Source organism: Aquarana catesbeiana, linkage group LG06 (assembly GCF_042186555.1).
Source record: "Aquarana catesbeiana isolate 2022-GZ linkage group LG06, ASM4218655v1, whole genome shotgun sequence".
In the NCBI taxonomy this organism is placed as follows: domain Eukaryota; kingdom Metazoa; phylum Chordata; class Amphibia; order Anura; family Ranidae; genus Aquarana; species Aquarana catesbeiana.
Window position 1 is genome coordinate 122,957,788 of NC_133329.1, and position 19,453 is coordinate 122,977,240.

At 40.5% G+C, this 19,453-nt stretch overlaps 1 protein-coding gene across 3 annotated transcripts in view; it reads left to right on the forward strand.

Moving 5' to 3' along the window:
* INTS1 (integrator complex subunit 1) overlaps window positions 1-19,453 on the forward strand; it is a 249,954-nt gene that overhangs the window by 212,918 nt on the left and 17,583 nt on the right. For all 3 annotated transcript variants that reach the window (XM_073636747.1, XM_073636748.1, XM_073636749.1), the window contains 3 exons: window positions 7,802-7,994; window positions 9,800-9,927; window positions 12,189-12,301. In XM_073636747.1, coding sequence (XP_073492848.1) covers window positions 7,802-7,994; window positions 9,800-9,927; window positions 12,189-12,301 — 434 coding nt within the window. The remainder of the gene's footprint in view (window positions 1-7,801; window positions 7,995-9,799; window positions 9,928-12,188; window positions 12,302-19,453) is intronic.

Consider the following 19,453-nt stretch of genomic DNA (forward strand, 5'->3'; position numbering starts at 1 on the left):
GGCAATGACAGTTGGCACAGATGGGCAATGACAGGTGGCACTGAAAAAAGCATTGCTGGGCAGATCTGGGCATTGCTGGGCAGATCATGGTATAATAGTGCCAATCAGTGCCCATTTGTGGGCACTGATTGGCACAGATTGGGCACATGTGGATGGCCATGGGGTACATACCTGGCCATCCACGTTGCCCCTTCCCTGGTGGTCCTAGTGGCATCCCTGGTAGTCCAGTGGGGTGATCTGAGGGGGGGCTGCGCTGATAAACAATCAGCGCAGACCCCCCCTGCCAGGAGAGCCGCCGATCGGCTCTCCTCTACTTGCGTCTGTCAGACGCGAGTGAGGAAGAGCCGATCAACGGCTCTTCCTATTGACAGCGCGATCAGCCGTGATTGGACACGGCTGATCACGTGGTAAAGAGCCTCCGCTGGAGGCTTTTTACCAAGATCAGTGTAGCGGTGTGTCAGACTGACACACCGCTCCACCGATCGCCGCGATGCGCACCCCCGGGGGCGCGCTGCGGCATGTTATCCTGCTGGACGTCATATGATGTCCAGTCAGGATAACACAACCACTTCCTGGACGTCAATCCGCTATAGGGCGGGCGGGAAGTGGTTAAGAAACACTAAAAGAAATCAAGAAAAATAATTGTGGTGGCCAGTAACAGTTAGATTTATAGAACAAGCACAGGGAATAAATTATGGAATCACTCAATTCTGAGGAAAAAATTATGGAATCATGAAAAACAAACAAAATAACACTCCAACACAACACTAGTACTTTGTTGCACCACCTCTGGCTTTTATAACTGCTTGCAGTCTCTGAGGCATTGACTTAATAAGTGATAAACAGTACTCTTCATCAATCTGGCTCCAGCCTTCTCTGATTGCTGTTGCCAAATCATCTTTGCAGGTTGGAGCCTTGTCATGGACCATTTTCTTTAACTTCCACCACAGATTTTCAATTGGATTGAGATCCGGACTGTTTGCAGGCCATGACATTGACCTTATGTGTCTTTCTTCAGGGAATTTTTTCACAGTTTTTGCTCTATGGCAAGATGCATTATCATCTTGATAAATGATTTCATCATCCCCAAACATCCTTTCAATAGATGGGATAAGAAAAGTGTCCAAAATTTCAATGTAAACCTGTGATTTATTGAAGATTTAATGACAGCCATCTCCCCAGTGCCTTTACCTGACATGCAGCCCCATATCATAATTGACTGTGGAAATTTGCATGTTTTCTTCAAGTTCCAGCATCATCACCTTGCCCAATGCAGATTCGAGATTCATCACTGAATATGACTTTCATCCAATCATCCACAGTCTTGTGCAACACTGCGTGATGATTTACCCTCTTTACCTACATACTAACAAGCAGATTTAATCTGATGCAGGTGTTAGTGTTTGTAATGAAAATTTAAAGGGTGATTCCATAATTTTTTCCTCAGAATTGAGTGATTCCATAATTTATTCCCTGTGCTTGTTCTATAAATCTAACTGTTACTGGCCACCACAATTATTTTTCTTGATTTCTTTTAGTGTTTCTTAAAGCCAGAAAGTTGCCATTTGAAATGCCTTTAGTTTTTGGCCATGTCTGTGATCTGCTTTTTTTCTACAACAATAAACAACTGAAGGAACATCCTCAGGGACTGGTGATTCCATAATTTTTGCCAGGGGTTGTATATGCGTGTTCCTGCAATATGACCTTTTACTGAGAGCTGGAGCATTACTCTTGCTGTAAAAATTTAGCGTTTGCTCACTTCAGGTGGGGTGGATTCTATACAGTGAGTACCCAGGTCAAGTGAATTGATGGAGCCAGTGTGCTGGATAGTGGTTGTGCTGAATTATTCAAGTTGTAGATTTTGAATGTTTTTCAATTGTTCTGTACCTTACTGTAACCACCAAGCTAGGCTCTGTCCTCAACTGCGTGCTCTGTAAACATAATTTTATTTTGTTTATTAAAGGGTCTATTTATCATTGGATGAATGTCCCAAGCTTTCGTCCAAGCTGCACAAATTTTTCATATGTTTTCTCTACTACTGTTCTTTCTTATGATCGTCGTCTCCATCTTGTGGCCAAAGTGCAGTATATTTTTTTTCTGAAATACTTCAATCAGAAATAATGCTGCATTTTGGCTATTAGAATAAATAAATAATATGCAATATTCCTATGCAACCATAGATAATAATAAGAATCATGAATAATAATAATAATAGTATTAGAGATATATGCTTGTAACTTGTGTTAATTATTTATATATTTTTTATATGAAATCGTCTTTTTCATTAATAGTTTTTAAAACATTTTTGCAACTAAAAAAAGCGCGAGAAAATCTCAAGAAAAATGCATCCCTTTAAATTCTATGTATGTCTTCACACTTGTCTGTTGCCATTCTGTTGAAAACGCAGCAAAAATGCATCTAAAATGCACCTGTGTTGTTTTGAGTCACATGACGTATGAAAATCGGGGTAAAATCACGTGCATTTTTATGGTGTTTTTTCGGCTGATAATTTTCGGCGACTGATATATCGGTACATCCCTACCCTCAGATACTCCTCATTCCGATACTGAATACCAGTCATGTGCAGACCCTTGGCAACTGCATATGTAAATAATGTCTCCGTCCACAGCAGGAAGGAGAGTTTTTAGCTAGACTTTGATTTATGTTGAAGATGTTCAAAAAGAATGAAGAATCACACTTGATCAGCGACACGCTGCTGCAAAGATTCTCTGAACCTGTTCTGTGCCTTTTATTATATTTCCATTGCAATTAGCATGTGGACCTAGAGTGAGTGTGACTCTGTATGTATCATAAAAAGAGATAAATGCACTTAATGTATGATTTATTTGATTTTTATCTATTCAGGTACTTATGTAGCGCTGTCAGTTTACACAGCGCTTTACATATATATTATACATTCACATCAGTCCCTGCCCTCATGGAGTTTACAATCCAAGGTCCCAATTCACATTCATACATACACATGCTAGGGCCAATTAACCTACCAGCCTCTCTTTGGAGTGTGGGAGGAAACTGGAGTACCCAGAGGAAACCCACACAAGCACAGATAATATGCAAGCTCTGTGTAGGTAGGGTCATGATTGGGATTTGAACCGATGACCCCAGTGCTGCTAAGCGGAAGTGCTAATCGCTGATGTGCGTTTGATGTACTTGCTAGCCAATGACTGAATACATAACGTGATGGATCTTATGAGGCTCATGAGTGCCTGTACTGAAAGTTAAGGGCTAATTTCACTTTTCCTACCATGCTACATGTTAGACCCATATGTAGGATGTAACATGTTGCCAAGCTGCCCTTCCCCCCAGTCTTGCAGGATCATGGGGTTCTTCTCCCTGTTCCCACAGGTGCGTCATTCACAAAGGTCTGTGAATTATCTAATCTAGTCCTGTATGCCACCATGGCATTGGTACTTGTAGTAATCAATGGAATAAAAGTGCATCAGTCACTGAACTTGTAGTCAATTCACGGTTCCTGCATCCCTGTAACTGAAGTGGCAGCAGAAAGAGTCTGGAGGAATCAGTGGATTGGACTCACAATCCACCAATCACGGTTTCAATGCTTTGTAGGCTCCTATTCAAAAGAAAAAAAAAAAAAGCACATTTTTTGTTCTTGCAAGTGTAGGTTCATTTATTATTTATTTGCAAAAGGTGGACTTAACATTTAAGCAAAGTCAACCATAGAAGGATAGAATCTTGGCCAGTTCAACAGGGACCGGCTGAGATTCCATTCATCTATGGAACAGGCTGGTTGTACTAAATTCAATTCACTGATTGACTTCACTACAACCAGCCTGTCAGTATTTTTTTTTTTTTTTTATATGCTATAGCCACTGGCAGTTATCATTGTGTTCTGCTGGTGGTGTTGAAGGCTTCTGGCCAGCAGAATACGATAGCACTAGGGGAAACAAGCAATTATCTTTCCTGCAACCTGTGGTTGCCAGGCAGAAAATTGCTTAATGTATGCCTTAATGTTTAAATAGCTGTGTAAATTAGCAAAGTGAGGGGGAGGAGTTCTTCCCTGAATAAAAGTATAATAGTGGTGTACTCAAAATGATGATAAAACTTTTTAGATAAAAAAAAAAGAAGAAAAACAAATTGATCATTTATAGAACTCAGGATCACAATGCATACGTTTACATCTGGGGGCTTTTGCTCTTTTTAAATGTAATTTCCCATGAAACTTCGCCATTTGGGAAATACGTGAAACATCTTTGTGCATGTACCCTAAATGGTCATAATAGCTGCAGTTTGAATGAAAGAACAGCTGCCTGTCATTGATATGGAAGGGTGACAGTGCTCCTGCAGCATTTGGAGCCAGTGGTCAACCTATTAAAGCGGGGGTCCACCTATCTATCTTTTTTTTTTTTTTTTTTTTTTTTTTTTTTAGTTCATTCACAAACTTTTCTTCTCAGCATTACATACTCACATATTGTGTGTAATATGTCCGCCTGTGTCAGATTTCGTCGGAAAGAATAACTTATATTATTCACTGCAGGCGGTTTCCATCTTCATTGTGGGCATTTGAAGCCCACAAGCATTTATTTCCTGGATGTGGTGAATGCTGTGCTCCCAGCATTCACCGCTCATTCCCGCACGTGCTCAGTGGCATCCTGGGAAGCCTGAGACTAGCTCCCAGGAGTCTGGGAGAGGCTAGAAACACGCCTACTCCCACGGGAGGAGAACCAGGAAGTGCAAAGAAGAATAGAAAAATAAAAGGTAATTACGGCGATTTAAATTTTTTTTAAACGGCATGTCAGCATCTAGGCAAGGAAGAGAATACATACAGATATTGTTCAAAATTTGGGTGGAACCCCGCTTTAAGGAAGGCCCCAGAATGAGCAGAAAATAGCAGGATCAAAAGGCATTTAGTAAACACAACAAGAGAGCTCTTTACAAGTGCTTAGGTTTATGTCTAAGGCCTCGTTCACACGGGCATACCTATTCATACATCTATGCGAAGGGTTGTCTACACCCACATGGAACCACAGGTGTTCCATGCAGACAGCTTACTCACTAAAATGACTGGCTGCACGGATCTCCAAGCACATCCTGGAGTGCACATCCTTGCTTCAGATCTGCATGGATGTGTTTGGAGATCTGTGCCACTGACTGCCTGTCATTAATTTGATCAGGCTGCCTGCAGCCTGTTCGTACGAGTGTACAGATAGGTATGCCCATGTGAATGAGGCCTAAAACTGAGCATAGTATTAGTTAGCACTGCTTATGCTGAATTCAGTACTGCTTAGTGGAGATTGTCTAATCTGACCGTTCTTAGTGAAGCTAAGGAGAAGATATTAATTACAGCAGAACTAAAGCTTTTATTTTTCTTTTGAACAGAATGAGAGGGTTTTAACCCCTGTCATTTCTATTTAACCATCTGATTTCCATTGGGGATTTCTTTGCTTCCTGTCCTATAACCAGTACAGTATGTGAGAGGAAATCCTTCCCAAGTGAGGGAATTCCTGGTTGTCACCAGGGTCACCAAAGCTTGTGTTACCACAACCCAGAATTTGGGATTTTCTTTCACTTTCACTCTCGCTGATAATAGTACATGAGACAAATAGAGAGGATGAATCCCTCTTATGGGTTTGCAGACAGCATTAAAAATCTGCCAGGTTTTCTAATCCTTCTGGTGCTAGTTCACATCTGTGCAATGCATTGTCTGCTTTCACTGGAATTCCAGCCTTGATCTAACACATTTTACCCCCCCCCCCCCCCCTTTCACTATTATTCTGAATACTCTTTAGAAGGAAGATGCTTATACTTACCTATTCTCAGGGCGCCCCGGTCTGGTCATGTGATTGGCTCCCAGTGAGTTGCTTCAGTGTAGAGGAGGGACAGCTGACAACAGATGCCCCATAGTAAGCCTGTGTATGACATCACTGACCAAGCAGTACATCTGTTGTTGGGCTCTCTCCTCTTCCCTGATGCCAGCCAATAGGAAGATCACATGACCAGACTGAAGCAGCCTTAGAATAGGCAAGTATACCTATCTTCCCTTTACAATGTAGTTAGAGTAGGAGTTAGAAGGGGGATGGGAGCCATTTAAAGCTTCGTTAGATCTAGGCTGGAGTTCCTAAAATTTAAATATCTCCTAGAAGACCACACTAGAAAATGAAAACTTTGGTGGTCAATAAGAAATGCATGTATAAATTTTGTATAATATTAATAAATCTATTTATAGACCCACAGCTGAATTAAAGAAAGTTGCTCTAGAGCTTAAAGCAGAACTAAAGTCCACAGTACTTTGTCTCCAACATCCTTTAGGGGTCCCTCACCGGCACCATCCCAGAGGCAAGTGGAGGGACCTCCAATGGTCAAACTTGTGCGGACAAGCACTCCTGCACAGCTCTTCACTGGAAAGATCAGTGAATTGCTGTTTCTGCAACTGCACCTCTCCTAGCCCCTTATGCAGCTGAGAACAGAGATTATGTGATCACTTAATAAAAAAATTTAAAAAATACATTTATACATTCTTTTATACATTCTTTTAAATATGTATTCATATGTATTCATTTTTACCGTAATGAACGTTTTGCCATTCATTTCTATTTTAAAGTGATTGTAAAGGTTTGTTAAAAAAAAAAATAACAAACATGTTATACTTACCTTCTCTATGCAGTTGGTTTTGCACAGAGCAGCCCGGATCCTCCTCTTCTCGGGTCCCTCTTTGCTGCTCCTGACCCCTCCCTCCTATCAAGTGCCCCCTCAGCCAGCAGCTCTCTATGGGGGGCACCCGAGCTGAGTCAGAGCTCTGTGTTTCCATTCAGACACGGAGCCCTGACCGGGCCCGCCCCCTCTCTTCCCTGATTGACAGTTGCGGGAGCCAATGGCGCCACTGCTGTGTCCCGGATGGCATTAAGATCAAAAACCTTGAGCCTTTACAACTCCTTTAAACTGCATGGCCTGTTTTACCAGGTGAGGGTTCACATATACTTTAAAGCTAGAACTACACAGCAGTTTTGTAGTCACTGTGTTGTAATACTAGAAGTGTGTGTTAGCTAGAAAAAAAAAAAATGGAACAGAGTAAGCTACACAAGTAGTATGTAGTAGTGATCAATCTCACATGAGTGCTCCAATCATGGCTGGCTGATTGCTACAAGATGCTGCCACATTCTACTTGTGTTCCAAAAGTTATTTTTAGTTGTGATCATAAAGAATAACTACTTAATTAGTCTCTGTTCACATCTGTATGTCAGGGGAACATGCACAAAATTGTGTGTGTGTTTTTATGGTAGGTACGCTGCAGTGCCATACAATACTTTCCTAATGGCACCCTAATGCATCTTGCTAAAGTGTTTTAGTGCACCATGATGCACTGCAAATTATTGCCATGCTTTTTGGCAGGATGCTTTTAAAAAAAAGTATATACACTTCCTCCGTGCATTTTCTGTGCATTGGGCAGCCTATGAATGAATGAACTACCCAAAGTGAAGCATGTCAAGCGCATGCGCAAAATGCAAAATTTGGTGCATCTTTGCACAAACATTGCCTTGTTGCATAGATGTGAATCAAGAGTTAACCTAACGTACCAAGATAAGGATCCTTATTTTCAAAATAGTGCCTAGTTTTCCAGTTGGGGTCCAATGAGATTTGAAAATTACAATCGCATAACTAAAATATCATTATCCTTAACAAAGCTTTATGAATTCAGCCTAATGTATATTAAACATTGTATGTTCTCCATATTGAAGGGGATTGCCTGTTTCTGAATGTTCTAACTGGGGCATAATCCCTGCCTATAGAAGTTATATAAACCGATTCAAATTTTCCATTCCAGACACTTGCCGATGATAGCAGCTTTACTCCATGGTCGTGTGCATTTGAATTTCCATGAATTTCGTCAACAGAATCATCTTACATTCTTCACTCATGTTTTGGGTATTCTGGAGCTCCTGCAGCCCCAGGTATTCCATAGTGAGCATCAGGAAGCCCTCTGGGACTGCCTTCTGTCCTTCATCAAACTTCTACAGGTAAAAAAAAGATACCCACTGCTCAGGGACAGATGTGAATAATTCCGTTAAAGTGCATGTGTCTTTTAGCAGGAAACAGTATTGTAAAGGGTGAGTAAAAGGAAGCAAGTTATGGTGGATTTAGAGGATTTTTAATGTGTGCCCTTTAAAGGCTAAGTTCACCTTTTTTTTTTTTTTTCTTCTAACCTCCAGCTTCCCTATGTACCAATACAGCATTAAAGTGTTTGTTAAGGTAAAACGTTTTCTGCTATATTTCCTGCTGATATATAACACTAAGCTCCCCAGTGGATGTCATTTATAAAAATATGTATAATAGCTTACTTCAAAGTGCCGTTTGGTGCTCAGCTGACTTCCCACTGGTCTCCTCTCCCTATGCGATAGATGCAGGGGGAGGTGCTGGGAAACCCCTCCGCTGACATCAACTGAATTGAGGAGAGGAGGAGACCGGCGGGCAGTCACGATTGGCACTCAGAAGTAAGCTGTTATACAGCATATTTTTATAAATGACATGCACTGGGGAGCTTAGTGTTATATATCAGCGGGAACTATAGAAGAAAAACGCTGTTATATTTAGAGCAGGTTAGGTGGATGAGGGATGGGGGAGCTGACAGGCAGAGGAGGACCAAGGGAGACACAGGAGAGCAAGCTGCAGGTGAAAGAGGCATGTACTCTGACCACGGTGTCTGGGCTCATCAGCCCTGATTATCATGGTCAGTTTACAGGGGGGAGGGTAGAAAATGGCAGGATCAGCCAGGTATTTCAGGTGTTACAGGGGACCAAATGACACAGCAGAAGAACTGTATAACACGCTTTAATGGAACAGGATCCATTTTTTTTTGGGGGGGGGGGGGGGGGGTTAACAAACGCTTTAATGCTATACTGGTACATAGGAGAGCTGGAATTTAGGGGGAAAAAAGGTGAACTTTAAAGCATAACTAAAGTCGTTAAATAAAACAATTGCTGTAGTTGAGAATTTTGGGCTGCTTTTATTTTGTGGACACGCACACGCACATTGCATTGTACTTGTTTAGCTCAGTGCTAGAAAAGATGGCAGCAATTATGGACCTGCCAGCACCTGAGGTTATCAGAGAAGATCGTGAGTCTGCGATAATATGGTTTATATAGTATAGTGCGGTATAGATTTATCCAAACTCCTATAGTAGAGCCTTTTATGATCCCGGGTGCAAAATACATAAAGGGCCCATGCTTCTGTCTGGCTTTGAATTAAGCTTTATTCCCCGCAAATTAAGCATTCCAATTTCAGAGCCATCCCTGGCCACTGGGGTTTTTACATTCGACTTTTAAATGCTGAAAGTTGGCTCAAAGTCAAGAAAAACTTTCAGTGTACACTTTGGATTTAGGAGATTCTCAGGTGCACAGAAGTCATTTTAGGGTTATCCAATGTATACAAGGTATCTCTACTTGATATAACTGACAGAATTACATTATTAGGACTTTGTTCATCCCAGATACACTGAGCTGTGTTGATTAACACAGGCTTAATGCAAGAACATTCAGAACAACTGTTCTATAGATGCCTTGTTCCCACTAGACAAGCATAAAAATGTAGCATGTCTGCATATCTAAGCAAAGCAATGCACAGCCCATTTCTCTGTGTCACAACATGTGGTTGTGCATAGAGTTAAATGAGATGTTCGTTTAAGTTTAAAATATTTAAAGAACTTAAAATATATTTTATAGCACAGTTGTATCTTGGGCAGCTAGAAAAAATGCTGAAACAAATTTATTTATATGTTTACAGCTGTAGGTCATCTTAGCCTAACTGCTGTTCTGCTTGTGTTTAGAATTACAGAAAGTATTCCAGGCAGCTGGCTTCCTTCATCAGTAAATTTGTGCAGTTCATCCACAAGTACATCACATGTGATGCTCAGGCAGCTGTGTCCTTCCTACAGAAGCATTCTGATCCCCTACAGTAAGTGATTTAAATACATCTATATAAGTGATTTAAAAACATCTATAGTGTCCTGGTAGCATATATAATTACTTTTACTATGAGCCATTTGTGTTAAACGTTTGCAGCAGAAATGTCAGTAGTTCCCTAAAAACTAGAGTGTGCTATATCATTGTGTTTTATTAATTTGTTTTTTTAATAAACGCGACCCCTTGGTATAGAAATAGTCATAGCATTCAAACTGTTTGCTTTGTTATAAAGACCTGAGAGTTCATTGGGTTACAGTGTCACTACTCCTTTCATTATGGATTTAAAGATTCTTTAAAGACGAACTTGAGGTAGATTTTAAAAAAACAAAAAATTGATGCAGTTCTGTATTAGTAAATCCTTAATTTTTTTTTTTATAGTTCAAACAGTGTAAGATTACACATGGTCTTACAGTCCCTGTAAAGCAGGGCTCACCCAGGGGCAGGGAGAAGCATTACAAAGACTCAACCAGTCATGCTGTAGTACAGCTAACATGCTGATAGGAATAAGGTGACAGATAGATGAACTCATCAGTGTGCTGCTTCTCCTTTGATTGTCCAGTCTCAAGCTGGGGTGAGGAAAAAGAACCCATAAATGTTACTTAACTGCAGCAGAGAAATTGTGTAAATGTCAGAACCAGATGGGCAGAAATACAAATCCCAATCCCATGGGTGGTAAAACAACTCCCGTATTTTATTCCGTGTATATAACTTTTTGCTTGTTAAAGGATAAGATTACCTTTCATAACATGTTACACCCATATCCAGGGTGGCAACGTGTTACTAAATGAGTTTTAAATGAACTTGTGTGCTGCTATTTTATGAACTCAAAGTGAATAAATATAATTTGATGTGTAATAAAAGTGTATATGTTTGTGTGGAACTGCTGCTACCACTCCAAGTATATCCACATACTTATACATTTAACAATAATATATTATAAATGGTGCGCTGTTCCTTTAAAAAAAAAACAAAAAAAAACCTTAGCAACCAATCCTACAAATTACAAAAAACGATACTTCTCTCTATAAATATCACAAGTTCCTGTTTGTGAATCATATATGCAGTAAAAAGATTAAAACATTCAGCATATAAGTCTGAAATGATTTGAAAACTCGTACATCAATATACAAAAAAAGCCCAAATAATGAGTGTTGGTTCTGCGTAATATAGTGCAAACAGAGACTACTCTTCATAATTCTCCTTAAAACATCCCATGCAAAACATCCCAAGCGTTCATTCCGTGAACAAAAAAAATATATATTTTTCAGAAAATGCTTCAGTGCCCAGGGATGGTTGTTATGTTACAAAGTTTTGGTAAAGCTAAAGGGGATTGTAGGGGGTTGTACTATATAGTCTTTGGCCAGCTTTAGACTAAGCATAGCCAAGGACAATTTTACAGATGACGTTTCCATTCAACTACATTTTTTTAACAGAGTATTAATATGATATTGTATGCAAATTATCAAAGATTATTTTCCATTGTCTATACCGGGCTTTGAAATATAAAGTACATTTCAATTCTCAGGGAACCCCTGCTAAAATGCATTAATTAGGGGTCAGTGGTAAGAATACACCTTAAATCGATGGTTATTAGAAAGCATGCACCTCTTACAGTGGTCCATATGCCACCCTTGTAGACAGCAAAGAAGACCATTGATGTTATGCCATTGGCTCTGCTAAGCGCTATACCTGAATCTATGTAGACACCAGTCAAACATAAATTTAGGAACCCTAGGATTGCATGGAACCCTGGTTGAGAATGGCTGGTCTATGAAGTACCATGTGCTGTAAGCAGTATTTTGATTTGACAACATTTCTCAGTAATAAACAGGTGCAGCAATCTGTTGATGGTCAGCTTTTAAATCTAAAATGTTATAGTTGTTGTTCATCACATTTTGTGAATGTGTTTTTAATGCTAACCAAGTCTAACATGGAACCATGAATGTCTAGTCACAGACTTTCCATTGTCCTCTTATCCCGTCTACCTCATGAGGCACAGTAAAAGCACAGATGATAGAAGGGTAAAAGTCTTCCCTGGTGCCCAGACTATGGTGTTTTGAGTCTGCGTGCTCCGCTATTGTTAATCATAGAGGATGTTTTAGTTTTCATAACTTTTATAGTCATTGCACAAAATAAGATACACCTACACAAACCATTATTAAACTGACATTATCTAACACTGGTGCATGTTTTTTATAGGAATTGTACAATGTTTTCTCTATGTTCATCTATCTCCTCTCAATTAATTTCCAGTGCTTTGTCATCAGAGAACAATGATCTTACAATGCTCAAGTCCCTCCTAGCTGGTCTAAGCCTGCCCAGCAGGGGTGGGACTTTGGAGAAGAGCCAGGATGAGGAGAAGGAAGGTGTGTTTTATATTATGACATAGTATTTTGTTCCCATCAACTATACAGTGCAGTGTTTGGAAAGTGAACCAGGTAAAAATAGCATCTCTATGGAACAAGTAAAATCACTTGGAGAACCGCCAATGCTATTGATAAAATGTGCAACATTACCGAGATTAGAAAATCTATCTAGTTTTATTCAAATTTAAAATTTTCAGTGATTGCAGCCAAGCTGAGTAAGAGCTTTAAAATGCCCTTTCTTTGTAACCTCATTTCCTTAACCACTTGCTTACTGGGCACTTAAACCCCCCTCCTGTCCAGACCAATTTTCAGCTTTCAGCGCTGTCGCACTTTGAATGACAATTGCGCGGTCATACAACACGGTACCCAAATGAAATTTTTATCATTTTTTTCCCACAAATAGAGCTTTCTTTTGATGGTATTTGATCACCTCTACGGTTTTTATTTTTTGTTAAAAAAATTTTAAAAGACAGAATTTTTGAAAAAAAATTATATTTTTTTTTATATTTTGTTATCAATTTTTGCAAACAGTTAATTTTTCTCCTTCGTTGATGTACGCTGATGGGGCGGCACTGATGGGCACCGATAGGTGGCAGTGATGGGCACTGATGGGTGGCGGTTATGGGCACTGATGGATGGCAGTGTTGGGCACTGATTGGGCACTGACTGATGGCAGCACTGCTAGGTGGCACTAATAGGTGGCACTTGTGGGCATTGATAGGTGGCACTTGTGGGCTTTAATAGGTGGCACTTGTGGGTTTTAATAGGTGGCACTTGTGGGTTTTAATAGGTGGCACTTGTGGGCACTGGCAGATGGCACTTGGAGGCACAGATGAGGCATCTGTGCCTCCTTCCTCTTCGGGACCGATGTCCCTTTGACATGAGCCGGTGATCGGCTTTTTTTTCTTTTCCGATCACCGAGCTTTTGTTTACATCATGTGACCAGCTGTCATTGGCTGACAGCTGATCACATGGTAAGGGGCCGGCACTCGGTGATCACAGCGCGCACACCGCGCGCCCTGCAGGGTGCGCGCGGTGCGCGTGCATAGGGGAGGACGTCATATGACGTCCTCCCGGAGATTGAGGTCCGCGCTGTAGCCGTCATTCGGCTATGGCCTGGACCTCAAGTGGTTAAAGTGGATGTAAACACAAATTTTATTTATATTTTTTTATGTCATAATGTAGAGTATAAGATTTCCTATCATTTGAGCCCAGTCTTGCCACAAAGAGTTAATCCAGCTCTGAGCAATCCTCTTTTTTTTGTACAGTGAGATAAATCTTGACAAACAGAAAAACTTTGTCAAATCCTCCCCCTTTGCTGTGAGTGACAGGTGATTTACATATCTCGTGCACTAGCCTAAGACATGCATTATTTTTTAATTCCCTCCCCCACTCCTTTCTTCAGCAGCTCCACAAGGATTGGCTGTTCCACACCTCAGCATGGTTTGGCATGGTGAAGTCATGTGGTTACTTTCCTGTCTTTTCACTGGATGTTAGAGATCATAGCAGAAGTTCAGTGTAAGAAATACACAGGAGAAAATGCATATTGACAAGGGGAGTGTAGAGGTGGGCGGGGAGTCTACTGACATCACGACTCCACCCACCGAGCTCCAGACAACAGACCCACCCACAGAATATGCCGTTTTTCGGGTCTAATAACAGACAGAGGGGAGACATTTGACAGGTAAAGATACATGCAGGAGACATGTATATCCTTATAGATAACCCCTATGGCAGTAGTTTAGAAAGGATGACATTGGGTTTACATCCACTTTAACTAAACCTATCTGCACACATTTTCAGAATACTTAGGAATAGTTTTCATTTCACTTAAAACTAAACTGCATGAATTAGAGAAAATCTACCCTGGCATTGGAACTCCTCCACACTGCAAGGGTTAAATGCTCATTTGGTGCAAGGGTGCAGGGATAAGGTGTAAAATACATACCTTATTCCTGGCTTCACCAGGCTTTTTCCTTCCAAGCAACCAGTCCAGTGCTGATGCCTCTCCAATCAGCTTAGGGTCCTGGTTGCAAGTTCACCTCCTCACATATAGTGCAGAATTAATAGCCCCGCATTGTATGTGATTGTATGTGATGACACCACAGGGATTGGCCACAGCCCTTCCAAAGCTTGAGGACAGCACTGAGGCCTGCCAGAACAAGGGATATGATAAGTAATACATCTTATTCCTGCATCTCTAAACTAAATGAGGCACTGCAAGGGTGGAGTTTTGTCTAGTTCCCAGAGTTCAGTTTGATGCCCCTTTTACACTGCCGCTCCAGTCAGGTCTGCCTGTTAGTTTTTCAGGCGGACCTGATCGGTGTGTCCATTTATCCCTATGGACAGGTGAGTGGAAGCGGATTTGTGTCCATTTAAACTAGAGGTCGACCGATATGGGTTTTTCTCTGGCCGATGCCGATATTTAGAAATCGCGGTGGCCAATGGCCGATATATGATGCCGATTTTTTTGGGCCAATGTGTTAGGCCAATTTTTTTTTTTCTTCCCTTCATCTCATAAAATCTAGCATACCCCTTTCACACTGGGGCGTTTTTCAGGTGCTTTTGGGCTAAAAATAGCGGCTGTAAAGTGCCTGCAAAACGGCTCCCCTGCAGTCTCAGTGTGAAAGCCTGAGTGCTTTCACACTGAGGCGATGCGCTGGCAGGATGTTAAAAAAAAAAAAAAGTCCTGCAAGCAGCATCTTTGGAGCGGTGCATACCGCTGCTTCACCACTCCTGCCCATTGAAATGAATGCACACCGCTGCCGAAGCACCTGCAAAGCGTTTCGGCAGCGGCGCATTTAACCCCTTCCTGGGCCGCTAGCTGGGTTATAAGCGCCCCGCTAGCAGCCAAATGGCGCCGCTAAAATGACGATAAAGCGCCACTAAAACTAGCAGTGTTTTACCGTCAACGCATGCCTGCTCCAGTGTGTAACCTTAAAGTGGATGTAAACCCGAAATTTTTTTTTTTTTAAATCACACTGTAGAGTATAAGATTTCCTGTCATTTGAGCCCAGTATTGCCACACAGAGTTAATCCATCTCTGAGCAATCCTCTTTTATTGTTCAGTGAGAAAAATCTTGACAAACTGAGAAACTTTGTCAAATACTCCCCCTTGCTGTGAGTGACAGCCTAAGACACAGGCATGATTTTTTAATTCCCTCCCCCACTCCTTTCTTCAGCAGCTCTGCAAGGATTGGCTGTTCCACACCTCAACATGATCTGGCATGCTGAAGTCATGTGGTTACTTTCCTGTCTTTTCACTGGATGTTAGAGATCATAGCAGAAGTTCAGTGTAAGAAATACACAGGAGAAAATGCATATTGACAAGGGGAGTGTAGAGGTGGGCGGGGAGTCTACTGACATCACGACTCCACCCACCGAGCTCCAGACAACAGACCCACCCACAGAATATGCAGTTTTTCGGGTCTAATAACAGACAGAGGGGAGACATTTGACAGGTAAAGATACATGCAGGAGGCATGTATATCCTTATAGATAACCCCTATGGCAGTAGTTTAGAAAGGATGACATTGGGTAATAAGTGATACAGAATTTTTTTTACATTTAAACATTTATTAAACAAAACAAACCTCCAATCAGTACACTTGTATTTATAATTTAGAAAAAAAAAAAACTATATCTTAAATATTAAATACACAAAAACAGGTAATCAAAACTTTTGGACGAAAAAAATGGGCTAACTTTACTGCTTAGTTTTTTTTTTTAATTCATTAGTGCATTGTTTTTTTTTTAAATTGCGTTTAAAAGACCGCTGCGCAAATACCGTGTGACATAAAATATTGCAACAACCGCTATTTTATTCCCTAGGGTCTCTGCTAAAAAAAATATATATATATAATGTTTGGGGGTTTGAAGTGATTTTCTAGCAGAGAATACAGGATTTTTACTTGTAAGCAACAAGTGTCAGAAAAGATTTCTTTAAATGGTTAAACTGAGAGCTTCTACACACAGAATTCAGTCTATTGTAAACATTGTATCTCTTCAGGTTCTTTTTATCAGATTTGGCAGGCTGCCCAGAGGAGAGAAGTCCCTTCACAGAAGACTTCAGGCAACTTGCATTGACTAATATTACAGAAGTCATTTGCAAGTCACGCTGAAGTTATAATCGGCCTTTTTTATCAGCACAATCGGCCAATGCCGATTAAATAAAAAACGCCAAATATCGGCCAGCCGATATATCGGTCGACCTCTAATTTAAACCCTCCTACCTCTAGGTTCGATTCGGTCCATTAAAAAAAATAGTCCATGTCCACTCTGCAGATACTAAGCTAACACCAATGTGTCATCTGCCAGCTCTGCTCTGTGTAAAAAAAGTGTAAAACGCATCAAAAATGCATTAAAAAATGTGTCAATAGTGTGTGTCAAAAAAACACAATTTACACTGGGAAAATGCATCAAATGCAACCTGCATAGGTGTGAACCAGACCTCAGGCTCCTTTCACACTGGGTGGATTCCATTCCAATCAGCAGGGGATCAGCTCATAGATCCCCTGCTGATCGGAATGGAATCCACCCAGTGTGAAAGGAGCCTGAGGTCTGGTTCACACCTATGCAGGTTGCATTTGATGCATTTTCCCAGTGTAAATTGTGTTTTTTTGACACACACTATTGACACATTTTTTAATGCATTTTTGATGCGTTTTACACTTTTGGGAGGTATCTGTTGTCATGTTGGAGAAACCAACAAAAACACGTAAATAAAACGCAAGTACTGCATTTTTGATGCGTTTCTGCTGCATTTTCATTGAGGTATATGGAACCAAAAACATCCCTGACCCTTTCCATATAACGCACTGGTTGAAACTGCACAGAAGTGAACGTAACCCATAGAAAATCATGTTAAATGGACTGTAGTGCTTTTCTGCAACACTGAAAATCAGCTGAAAAATTCATAGGTGTGAACCAGGCCTTAGTCAGACTGCCCTATCTGTAGCTAGCATTTTCAGAAGGGGAGGTAAACAAAGGTAGTTTTTATATTTCTTTTTATAACAGGTTTGCTTTCAAATCTGTTTATTTAGCCACATACAGTGCCTTGAAAAATGATTCATACCTCTTGAAATGTTCCACATTTTGTCATGTTGCAACCAAAATCGTGAATGTATTTTATAGGTATTTTATGTGATAGACCAACACAAAGTGGCACATAATTGTGAAGAGGAAGGAAAACGATAAATGGTTTTCAAAATTTTTTTACAAATAAACATCAGAATAGTGTGGCATGCATTTGTATTCAGCCCCCTTTACTCTGATATCTCTAACTAAAATCTAATGGAACCAATTGCCTTCAGAAGTCACCTAATTTGTAAATAGAGTCCACCTGTGTGTCATTTAATCTCTGTATAAATGCAGCTGTTCTGTGAAGGCCCTCAGAGGTTTGTTATAGAAGCTTAGTGAACAAACAGCATCATGAAGGCCAAGGAACACACCAGACAGGTCAGGGATAAAGTTGTGGAGAAGTTTAAAGCAGGGTTAGGTTATAAAACAAATATCCCAAGCTTTGAACATCTCACAGAGCACTGTTCAATGCATCATTCGAAAATGGAAAGATTATGGCGCAACTGCAAACCTACCAAGACATGGCCGTCCACCTAAATCGCCAGGCCAGGCAAGGAGAGCATTAATCAGAGAAGCAGCCAAGAGACTCATGGTAACTCTGGAGGAGCTGCAGAGATCCACAGCTCAGGTGGGAGAATCTGTCCACAGAACAACTATTAGACGTGCACTCCACAAATCTGGCCTTTATGGAAGAGTGGCAAGAAGTTGTTGAAAGAATGCCATAAGAAGTTTGCAGTTTGTGGGGTAAGCCATGTGGGGGACACAGCAAACATGTGGAAGAAGGTGCTTTGGTCAGATGAGACCAAAATTGAACTTTTTGGCCTAAAAGCAAAACGCTATGTGTGACGGAAATCTAACACTGCACATCACCCTGAACACACCATCCCCACCGTGAAACATGGTGGTGTCAGCATCATGTTGTGGGGATGCTTTTTTTTCAGCAGGGACAGGGAAGCTGGTCAGAGTTGATGGGAAAATGGATGGAGCCAAATACAGGGCAATCTTAAAAGAAAATAGTCTGCAAAAGACTTGAGCCTGGGGCAAAGGTTCACTTTCCATCAGGACAATGACCCTAAACATACAGCTAGACCTACATTGGAATGGTTTAGATCAAAGTATATTCATGTGTTAGAATGGCCCAGTCAAAGTCCAGACCTACATCCATTTGAGAATCTGTGGTAAGAATTGCTGTTCACAGACATTCTCTATACAATCTGACAGATCTTGATCTATTTTGCAAAGAAGAATGGGCAACAGGTTTACTCTCTAAATGTGCAAAGCTGGTAGAGACATCCCCAAAAAGTCTTGCAGCTGTAATTTTTAGAACCACCTTTCACTGCAAAGTATTGACTCGAGGGGGTTGAATTCAAATGCACGCTACACTTTTCACATATTTAATTGTAAAAAATTCTGAAAAACATTTATCATTTTCCTTTCACTTCACAGTTATGTGCCACTTTGTGTTGGTCTATCACATAAAATCCCAATAAAATATATTTTATATATAAATATATAATATTTTATATAAGTTTTTGGTTGTAACATGACAAAATGTGGACAATTTCAAGGGGTATGAATACTTTTTCAAGGCACTGTATCGACAGAGATGGAATTTGTGGTCTAATTAAATATCATTTTGGTAATATGCAGCATAATCTTTGATTTTGTGTCCTGAAACATCACAAAAATTCAACTGATCCATTCACTAGGAAGCAATGATTTATCTGAGCCAGAAAATAAAGGGTTGTATTTCACTTTTGGATTAAAAGCAGAGTTCAATCACTCACTCGTTGTATGTCTGGGTGTCTATTATGATTTACAATAAAGGTTAAGTTATATAAATGTCCTTTTGGTGCGTAGGAAAGCACACCCTCCTCTAGTTTTAGTTCATTTTTGCCACAGTTAAGTGTTATATCGCAGTCTTTTGTATATATGTAAGTTCCTAGTTTCAATTACTTCCTATTCGCTTTGTGAGGTTTTACCCTGGTTTCTTACTGATTTTACATAATGATCAGTGATGAAGGGCATTTGTCTGTTTTAGAACTGCTTCTCTCTTCATACAAGTCTATTTGA